The following is a 10984-nucleotide window of genomic DNA, read 5'->3' as shown; positions in this document are numbered from 1 at the left end:
CTAGAGCTCCTCAGCGGTTGGTCCTGGGTGAGTCTCTGTACATGTATTAAAAAATCTCACAGTTGTGGGTCTTCAGCAGCTTGGCATCCAAGTGCCTAAAGGAACATTAGGGGGCCCAGGAGTTGTGAAAATTTTACAAGAGGAAACGGAGAATTGAAGAGTTTAAATGATTTGCTCAAGGTCACACAGCTTCTTCAAAGTCTATCTTTTTATGCCACCATCTACTGGAAGTCCTTGAGGGCAGATGCCTTACCTAGCCCTTCCTCTAAGCTCCCCTCTTCCCTTCCAGACCCTTTTGCCACATCGCCTCCTCCTGGGAGCCTGCCCTGATTGCCTTCACCTCATTTCTTGAAAACTGGTGTTTTAGCAGAAGTCGATTGAAGCCTTGTGCAAATGCCCTAGGGGTGTGCTGTTGGGAGGGGCACAGCCCCCTGTGATGCGGAACACCAGGCTCAGATTCATCAATTTGGTGAGTTGGGTTTTCTTCCAGGTGAAGGGTGGGGAGGGAGCACCACCGATAGGTGATTTGAGACCTGAGAGTTAGGGGACTTAGGGCTGAAGCGCTGATTTTGCCACCAATTTTTTGTGTTACCCTGGTGCGTCTTTCCCCCATTCTGGGCCTTGATTTCTTGTTCTGCAAAATAAAAGGCTCAGGCTAGAATAGAGACAGCAAGTCAGTTTTAGCTCATGAGCTGTTTCTCATCAGCTGGTGCTGGAGCCCTGTGTTGAGAGGGACTCTGAGGCTGTCTGACCTTGATGGGAAAGAGAGAGGTTAATGGTGTCCACTGTGAGCAGAGGATGGGGAGGGGTGGTAGGAACCTCAGTTATTTGCAGTCCCTTCCAGCCTAACACTCCATCACCCTGTGATGCATTCCTTGATCTTTACTGTTGGAAAGGTGGGTGGCTAGGTTCATCTTGAGCTTTTGTGTGGTCTTGAACTACCAAAAATTCTCATCTGGGTGGGGCGCGGTAGCTCACACCTGTAATTCCAGCACTTTGGGAGGTCAAAGCGGGCGGATCACGAGGTCAGGAGTTCGAGACCAGCCTGGCCAATATGGCAAAACCCCATCTCTACTAAAAATACAAAAATTAGCTGGACGTGATGGTGGGCACCTGTAGTCCCAGCTACTCAGGATTCTGAGGCAGGAGAATTGCTTGAATCCGGGAGGCAGAGGTTGCAATGAGTTGAGATTTCTCCACTGCACTCTAGCCTGGGTGACAGAGCAAGACTCCGTCTCAAAAAAAAAAAAAAAATCATCAGGTTAGACCCACGGTTAAAGGGACTGAGGGGCCCAGGGTAGCCCGGTAGGGCCCTGAGACCTGCTGTTGTCAGGATTCAGGAGAGAGTTTGGAGGGTCCTTTTAGGGTACTGAGACCCCGGGGTAGAGGCCAAACATCCAAGGGCTAAAAAGAAAACACAAAGCTTATTCCTGGGGAGCTGGGCAGGTCTCTTCTGGCATGGAGTTTTGGCAGAAGTGGGGGCTGTGGCTGTCTCCCTGGAGGATAAATCGAAGTTTCTCTGCTGCTGTGGTAATAGCTGGGAGTCAGCAGGAAGAACTTCAGAGTGAGGTCTCTGTGACTCACTGAGATCATAGGACGGTTTCCTTCCCTGAGGTGCCATGACCCGGGCTGAGAAAGGGACGGTCTGCTCAGAAGCAGGGAATTGGTGAAGGGACTTGCGTGGGAAGGGTAGAGTTTATTTAGCAATTGTTTGGAATCACCAACATGTGACATGGTGTGCTCTGTGTCCTGCCCGCTCCTCACCACTCTGCCACAGTCTCCACCACCTTCCCTTTTCCATCCCTGTGGTCTGATGGCTCAGGGGTTGCTATTCTGTGGATGTGCCTCCTTTTAGGTGCCCTATCTGAACTTTGGCATGTCTTTCCTGAGCTAGACCTGCTGCCAGAGAAGAAACTAGATCTCTAATTCCGAGTCCTCCGCTCCAATGTGCATTCATAGACTCAACTCTCCCAGTCAAAAGGAGTTTTAGAGATTACTTAATCTGACCCCTTCATTTTACACCCAGATGAGACAGCCGAGGCCCAGAGGAGTTCACATAAGGAATCTGTTCACATTCGAATCCCACATCCTGATTCCTAACCCTCCTAAGCTGCCCTACCCAGGACTTCTGGCCCACAGGGTCAGTCCTAGGACCTTGGGTCCAGGGCTTTGGGTCTGGCTCCTCCTGCCCCCTTGGGGAGTGGCCTGCAGACTGGGCGTTCCCAAGCATTTTTCAGTTCTCCAGCCCTGCTGGTTGATCCCTAGATAGTTAAAGATGAGAAAATAGCTCTGGATGGTGCAGAGACCTTGATTCCAAACCAACTGCTTGTCAATTCCATTTATTATTCATGAGGAAACATGAGCCCCTGGGTTGGCAGGGTCAGGAATTTTGTCCCTTACCCCCGTCCCTTTCCGCCCCCTGGGGGTGGTACTCTCCTGCTTCCCGGAGGCTGTGCTAGGGAAGCACTTTGCTTCTCCAGCTATGGTCTGGTTGGGATTTCTCCTGCCCTAACTTAGATGCTCATGCCAGCTGTGGGAACCTGGGCCAGAGGGGCTTTTCTCATACAGACACTTTCCTTGTAGTTTTCTCAAAGGGCCCAGAGACCCAGAGCAGAGTCTGAGCTTAAGGGCCGGGCCTCCATTTTTGGTTGAAGGGACAGGGGATGCTAAGCATTCTGTCTCTTTGTGGAAACAAGAGACCTGAGTTCAAGTCCAGGCCTTGCCTCTTCTTAGCTGGCTAGGATGGATAAGTCCTTTACTTCTCTGAGACTGTTTTCTTATCTACAACACAGAGATAACCACATGCCTTCCAGAAATACTGTAAGGAGTAAATTAGACCTACACCGTGGCAGAGTCACAGTATCAGATAAGCCTTCTCCCATCTTCCACCAAAAGACCATGCAGATACCCAAAAAACACACAAACTGGCACTAGAATTGGAAACTCAAAAGAAGAGATCATCATAGGCCCCAGTCCAGGGGGACTTTCCATTAGCTGCAGGGTTGATGGGGGATGGAGAAATACAATCCAGGACTCTGCACACGTCACACGGTGAATGAGATCGGTCCAGGCAGCCACAGAGAAGGCAAAATGAGGCGTTAACTCATCCCCTCTGTCAGCTATACTTTGCCAGGCTGGCAGGAGTCATGCTGACCAGGTGACCATTGTCAGCTGTCTGGGGACTGTCTTCCTTATCCGTCACAATGGTGCTTTTCCTCTTCCACCCGTTCTCCCTCCCCTTTCTGTGTCCTTTTGAAAAGGTGGACTCCTTCAGTGTACCAGGCCCAAGGGCCCACCCAGGGTCAAGCGAAGTGCCCTGAACCCTGGGATGGTCAGCTGCCCCAGGAAAACCACTGTGGGCTAGGACAGAGCCAGGAGGGTGCTGGGTGCAGAGGATGCTGGAGCGACTGGCCTTTTTGGGTTCTTCCTGAGCAGAGGAGACCGACTTCAGCATGGGACTTTGCAGCCAAACTGTGGAGGCTGACAGCTGGAGATCCCACTTCTGTTCAAAACAGAGCCATAGACTCCTGCAGCCCCCTCCCCCAGAATGCTTCTCAGGGCCCTCTGTCCTCTTCCCTAGCACTTAGCATAACCATCATTAAATATTTAACTGTAGAATTAGTTATTTACTGTCTGTCTCCCTTCTGGACTGGAGGCTTTGGGAGGGCAGGACCAAGTTGGTCTGACTCACCGCTGTATCCTTGGCATTCAGCAGGGGCCTGGGAATTTTAGGGGCTTAAATATTTGTTGACTGCAGCTAATAAGGAGAGTAAATGTCAATATTTTAAAAAGGAATTTGACAATATATTCCGAGAATCCAAAAGACATTTATGACCCTGGCATCAGGTAGGATGCTTTTGGAGGTAACAGAGAACTCTGATTCAAACTGGTTTAAGCAATGGAAAATGTATTGTCTCACATCATTGGAAGACCAGCGCAGGGCAGGCCCCAGGTGTGGCCTGAGGTACTTTCTGTCTGAGTGCTGTCTGTTCACAGTAGCACTGGCTTCATCCTAGGGCTGAGCCCTCTCTAGGGTGTAGGAAAGAGAAGGACAGAGGGAGAAAGAAGGAGGGCTCCCCACCTCTCTTATAAGCATGGAATCCAAATCTTCCTCCGCTTGGACAAGTAAGAGTTGCCAAGGTGAATGCCATTCACGGATTGCCTTAAATTAATCAAGATCTGCCTCTAAAACAAGGAGTGGGTGGTACCTGGACAAAACCAGCCCTCTGTCAGGAAGCAGAAAGAGGGAGTGTATGCTAGGGAAGCTCCTAGCAGTATCTGTACCCCTGGACCCAGTCGTTCCATTTTGAGGAATCAGTCCTAAAGAAACAAGCAGACAATATCCATGTAGAAAGATGTTTAGGCTGGGTGTGGTGGCTCACACCTGTAATCCCAGCACTTTGAGAGGCCAAGGCTGGTGGATCACTTGAGATTAGGAGTTTGAGACCAGCCTGGTCAACAGGGTGGAACCCCGTCTCTACTAAAAATACAAAAAAATTAGCCGGGCATGGTGGCGCATGCCTGTAATCCCAGCTACTCTGATGGCTGAGGCACCAGATTCACTTGAACCTAAGTGGCAGAGGTTGTAGTGAGTCGAGATCATGCCACTGCACTCCAGCCTGGGTGACAAAGCAAGACTCCATCTCAAAAAAAAAAAAAAAAGAAAAAAAAAAGAAAAAAGAAAGATGTTTATTGCTGTGTTTATTTAAAAGAGAGGAAAGAAACCAGGCACGGTGGCTCATGTCTATAATCCCAGCACTTTGGGAGGCTGAGGCAGGCAGATCACCTGGGGTTAGGAGTTCGAGACCAGCCTTAACAACATGGTGAAACCCCCCTCTACTAAAAATACAAAATGTTAGCCAGGCATGGTGGTGCAGGACTATAATCCCAGCTACTTGGGAGGCTGAGGCAGGAGAATTGCTTGAACCCAGGAGGTGAAGTTTGCGGTGAGCTGAGATTGCACTACTGCACTTGAGCCTGGGTGACAGAGTGAGGCTCTATCTCAAAAAATAAATAAATAAAAAATAAAAACAAAAGAGAGGAAAGAGAGAAAGAGGAGAGAAACTTGGGCCTGATCTAAGAGGTAAACTATATTGAAATACGTAAGTCAATTATGCTACTTCTATACAATGGAATATCATGGTAGCATACATAGTGTTAATGACATTGGGAAATGCTTATGATGTATTTTTTTTTGAGACAAGAGTCTCGATCTGTCACCCAGGCTGGAGTGCAATGGTGCGATCTCAGCTCACTGCGACCTCCGCCTCCTGGGTTCAAGCAATTCTCCTGCCTCAGCCTCCTCAGTAGTTGGGATTATAGGCGCCCACCACCACGCCTGGCTAATTTTTGTATTTTTAGTAGGGATGGGGTTTCACCATATTGGTCAGGCTGGTCTCGAACTCCTGACCTCAAGTGATCCGCCCACCTCAGCCTCCCAAAGTGCTGGAATTGCAGGCGTGAGCCACCGTGCCCAGCCATGATATAATGTTAAATGAAAAAAATACTAGTATATAAAATGATATTTGCAGTATGAGTTCAATTATTTTAAAAAATGCATGGAAGGGTGGCTGGAAGGGAATAGACTAAAATGCCTCTCAAGTAGGGTGATTTTCTTGCTGCTTTGGGCTTTTCTGCAGTATCCCTTTCACACAGAAGGACCCCACCAGAGTCTGCACAGACTGGAGCCAGTTTTGTTCTCCCTGTTATTATTTGCTATGAAAATAATAACCACTAATACTTACTGAATATGTCCTCTAAGCCTGATGGGCACTTCACATGCATTATTTAATTTAATCCTTAGAACAATCCTATGAGCTAAGTGCTGTTATTTCACATCTTGCTGAGGTGTTCACTGAAACCTCAGGATGTTTGTTTGGTCACAAGTTCACACAGCTAGTGTGTAGAGGCCTTTGGAATTCAAGCCCGGGCCATGTGACTCCACAGCCTCGATCCTCTCCATTAAACTAGGTCACCTGCGAGGTTCTTCATAGCCATGTGCTAATAGGAATAGTCCCTTTTATTGAGCCAGAACCTGTGCATGCCCTTGACATTTGTTTGTGCATTTCAACCTTACAGCCTCAGAGAGGTCAAGTGACTAGCCCAAGGTCATGCAGCTAGAAAGTGGTGGGACTGCAGTAGATTCATCCAGGTCTGACGTGGGATCCTTTGTTTCCTGCCCACCTTCAGAGCTGCCTGAGGCCCTGCCGCCCCAGGGACCATGTTTAACGGGGAGCCAGGTCCTGCCTCGTCTGGGGCCTCCAGGAACGTGGTGCGGAGCTCCAGCATTAGCGGTGAAATCTGCGGATCCCAGCAAGCTGGGGGCGGAGCTGGGACCAGCACTGCCAAGAAGCGGAGGAGCAGCCTGGGTGCCAAGATGGTGGCCATCGTGGGCCTGACTCAGTGGAGCAAGAGCACACTCCAGCTTCCGCAGCCTGGTGAGGGGACCTGGGACATCGCAGGGCGGGGGTAGGGGACACTTTGCAAAGACAGACTACCCAGGGACTGCCCTGATGGGTCTGCACTTCCATGCCCACAAACACTTATATGGTGGCCCTTCCCATACAACAGGTGCTGTTCTAGGTCCAGTAGGTTTATGGACTGATTAAATCTCCATGGAGCTCTATGAGGCAGGTACCAAAGAACAGAAAAGGGAGGTCAGATGTTTCAAACTACACAACTAGTAGGTGGTGGAGCCTGGATTCAAACTCTAGCAGTTGGGCTTCCTAGCTGATGCTCTTAACCTTTACACTCTACTGTCACCACACACAGACTTAGACATTAACCAGTAGTTACTTGTTAAACAGGCTTATGTTCCTGGCACTGTGTAAGTGACACCACAATTTTACAGACATACACATCCACAAGATTTAGTCTCAGGTGCCGGTGCAGGGCTCACACCTATAATCCCAGCACTTTGGAGGGAGAAGCGGGAGGGCCACTTGAGTCCAGGAGTTTGAGACCAGCCTGGGGAACATAGTGAGACCCCCTGGTTTAAAAAACAAAAAAGATTCAGTCTCACCTGTAATCTCCCAGTCTCCTAAATACAAATAACTACACAAATGCACTTCTGTAGTCCTATGTATATGTTACGAAGCACAAGGAAGACACACACAAAGATGTGTGACTTGTACAGTTACATAAATAGAGCACTCAGTGGCTCTGGTAAGCTGCCCATATTTCCAGGGAGGCACAATAGAGAAATTCACACTGTGCATGGTCACAGATAAAACCAGTCATGCAAACCACACAGACACGGCCCTCTGATTACACGCACAGACCCAGATCACAGAAACATGTCCCATGTGTGCAGGTGTACATCACAAAGCCACATTCACACACACTATAATAGCTCCATCCTCATCAATGCAGTATCCTTTTTCAGACACCTCGCTGCAGAATCTCAGTTATATTCAGCCTGGTGGGTGACCACCTTGTGACATACATAGACCCCACAACACAGAGGAGCCAGCCCTCCCCACCAAGACCTCCTCACTTTGTGGCATCAGCCCAGACACCAGCTGGTTTTGTTTTAAAATCTCTTCCTGCTTATTTTGTTCAGAGTAACAACTTCCCCAGAAACCTTCAAATAGGCAGCTGGATGGGATGGTGAGGGGGCGGGGGCTCCGGAGGATCCGGAGAGAATGCTCATCAAGGCTCCCAGTTGGGGCTGGGGGTGGGGGACTTTTCCAGGCCTTAAAATAGATTTTTACAAAGCCCTCGACAGGAGCACGTGGGCTGGTCTTTTCCAGCAATCAAGCTGTGATGTGGTTTCTGGCTGGGGAAAGCTATTATAGATGGGGAAGGGGCTTGAGGTTATCAGAGTCCTAGAGTGGGCGTGGCCTCTGTGAATATGTAGTTTAGGCCTGGTACTAGAGAGTCAGGAAGATGGGGACTTGGGGATCTAGAAGTTGGGCTGGGACAAGGAGGGGGCTGAGATAGGACCAAGGAGTGAGATTAAGATTAGGAGGTCATGGAGGTATTGGACCCCAGGATTCTGGCTGTAGGGGACCAAGCCCAGGAATCCAGCTGATTCAGTTTCAGACCCAAAGGCTTCTTCGTGCCCAAAGTGATTTAGAGGGACAGTCTTCCAAGGCCAGGATAGGGACCTGAGTCACTGGGAGAAACTTCTAGTGGTCTGCCTTGACTTTACAGGCTGCAGGCAGGGATTGGAGCAGATACCAGGAAGACCTTTCATCTCGAGAAGAGATGAATGATGTTGGGGCTTCTGAATCCCTTGTCTCCTTGGTATGCAAGGGCATGGCTGAAGGACTGGAGCTAGGGGAACTGCCCAGATGCCCTTCTAACTGAAGGTGTCTGTGAATCAGCTAATTGCTGAAAGTCAGAGCGGGGAGGGTCCCTTGAGATCATCTAGTACACTGTACTTAAGTTATCGATGAGGCATCCAGAGCCTGAGGAGAAAGCACGTCCCTGGAGAACAACCTCAAGTTCAGATCCACCCCCTGTCATTTACTAGCCGGGTGACTAAGGCAAGTTACTTCACCTCTCTGAGCCTGCTGCCTTGTTCCTAGAATGAGGGCAGTGATACATGCCTTGCAGAATTATCCAGGGGATTAAATGAGATAGGGTGTGCAAAGGCACCCAGCTTCATGCCTGGTACATAGGGTAGGCACTCAGTGAAGGGTTGATGCTATTATTACCACCTGCCATTGTACCATAAGGCCAAAAGAGAAGTGAGTTCTCAGCCTCCGTACCTCTGCTCCTTCCCTGTAGCATACTCCTCTCCATCTAGAATTCCTTCTCCATTTTTTGCCCCCATGCCTTGAGGATGCCAGTATCCCAGCTCGGACCCTCCTCATGGGTGGGAGCATCTGGTGCCAGAGGAATATATGAGGCAGACTCATGGGCATTGGCTCTGGAAACTGTTCTGGGAAAGACCCTAGAAGGGTGCCCCCACTCCCAACAGATGGGATAGTTCCATTCCCTGCGGGGCTGGGCTGTGTGAAGTTGGGAGGAATTCCCCTCCTGGACTCGGTCTTCTGGGCTCAGGTCTGCCCTTCCCAGGGCCTCCTTCCTCCTAGTGTGTCCGTACTCTGCATTGGCTAGAGCCCTGCCCATCCTTCTTTGTTTCAAAGCCCCTGCCCTAGTACAGGACCCATAATATCTAGCCTGGATGATTGCACCACCCTCCTCTCTAGTTCTCCTGCCTCCTGCCTGCCTTCTTCCAGTTTATTCCTCATGTTGCCCTAGAGTGGACTTACAAAAACTCACTTTAGAGGGCGAGTCCTGGCTCTGTAACTCACCATAGGACCTCTGGAAATTTACTTTTCCGCTGGGCCTCAGTTTCCTCTTCTGTAAAATGGAGCTAAAATGCTCTCTCCCAGTTTCCTTTTGGATCTAACATTCACTAAGTCGTGGGAGCAGTGAGGAGGGTGGGGTCAGAGCTTTGGGTCCAGGACACAGGTGGGTTCTGGTCTGGCAATTGGCTGGGTCTACACAGGACCATCCTGGGCTGTCCTAGCCCCTGCCCAAACAGAGCTAGTATTTTCAGTACCAGGGACAGCGGCTTTCCCCTTCTGGACTCTGGGATCTGGGTCAGGGTAGAGAGAGGGCTCAGGACCATTCCAGAAGATGCCATAGGGAGTGGTGGTACAGGGTGTGAGTGCCCCTCCTTTGTTTGTGATGGGACAGATGGGATGGTTCCTGGAGTCTTTTGGTCTCTGGGGCCCATAGAATTATTTCAGGCAACTTGGCCTGTTTCTCTAGAGAGAGAGAGATTATATAAAGTTATTCCTTAAATCAGCAGGGGTTGAGACTATACATGTATGAAGCCAGTGGAGGGATTGTATGGACATGTATGAAGCCAGTGGAGGGATCGTCTCTGAGATTACAAGAGCTTTCTCCTCCCTCTAAAGTCATGGAACTTCATCTCTGCTGAATCACCTCTCAACTAGATGGGGGATTGGGAGGGGAGTGAAAAGAGCATGACAGCAGACTGGGAGTCTGTGGGCCTGATCTAAGTCCCAGCTCTCTCGGCACCTGGACCTCAGGCTTCCCATCTGTGAAATTTGGGGGAGGGGTAGCCAACGTATCTCTTAAGATTTCAGGATTCTGTGACTCCCCGACTCAGGGTCTCACATTGGGTTAGACAAGTCTTATCTAAGAAGGCAAATTTGCTCCCAAATGGGTCTAAGTTTCCCTAAACTCTGAAAGAGGAGGGTTGGGGTCATGAGGAGGTGAGCCTCAGGCTGTGTGTTATGGAGTAGAGATATGAAGGCGAGAGAGCCCCCACAGACCCATCTGTCTTCTAATTGGGTTAGAGATGATGTAGAGTTAGGGGCCATGGACAGGGGGAGGCCCCACACACCAGCATTATTACCCAGGCCTGTGTGTGTGAGGTGGGTCAGACACCATTTGTGGGTTTTCATCAACATGTGTGATGAATGGGAGGGTTCAACTTCAAGTGTTACATGCAAAGATCATGTATCCATGACTTGACCGAAGGCGACAGAATACATCATGTGTACGTGTGACCAAGACCTGGTAGGACCATTTGTGACTGTGTGACTGTGATATAAATATGCATGTAGCCTTGTGTATGAGATTACTGTGTTTATATATGTGATTGCTGCTGCTCGTGCATGTCTGCCTATGCCTCTCTTTGTGAAAAAAATATGTATGAGCTAATGTGACTCTGTGTGTGTGTGTATGAGAGAGACAGACAGACATATTGATGGTGTCAGGGATTCCAGTATCCCAGAAGCTGGGATGATTTCAGAGAAGACATTCTTCCTCACCCTGCACCCTGTTCTCAGCCTGTTCCACCACCCACCCTCCCATCCACTAGTGATCCTAGACCTCTCAGCTTGCCCTCCTCCAGTAGGGACTTTCTGAAAGACAAGCAGACGAAGCAGGAGGAATAACGTCTTCCTTTTCCCAGGCTGGGGTCTTGAACATCCCCTCCCCAGCCCACCACTGGGTGTGGTGGGAGAGAATTGCCAAGGTAACCAGCTCCCTGCTCCCC

At 49.6% G+C, this 10984-nt stretch overlaps 1 protein-coding gene across 5 annotated transcripts in view; it reads left to right on the top strand.

Annotated features, from left to right (window-relative positions):
• Nucleotides 1–10984, top strand: part of RIMS3 (regulating synaptic membrane exocytosis 3) — a 46887-nt gene that overhangs the window by 18228 nt on the left and 17675 nt on the right. For 4 of the 5 annotated variants that reach the window (XM_009205879.4, XM_003891666.5, XM_009205865.4 and 1 more), the window contains exons 2-3: nt 290–469; nt 6190–6437. In XM_009205879.4, the coding sequence (XP_009204143.2) occupies nt 6221–6437 (217 nt within the window). In that variant the 5' untranslated portion in view covers nt 290–469; nt 6190–6220. The remainder of the gene's footprint in view (nt 1–289; nt 470–6189; nt 6438–10984) is intronic. The other variant, XM_017960260.3, reaches the window with a different exon arrangement.

This window comes from Papio anubis, chromosome 1 (genome assembly GCF_008728515.1).
Source record: "Papio anubis isolate 15944 chromosome 1, Panubis1.0, whole genome shotgun sequence".
NCBI lineage: Eukaryota > Metazoa > Chordata > Mammalia > Primates > Cercopithecidae > Papio > Papio anubis.
This window is presented reverse-complemented; position numbering and strand designations above follow the sequence as displayed.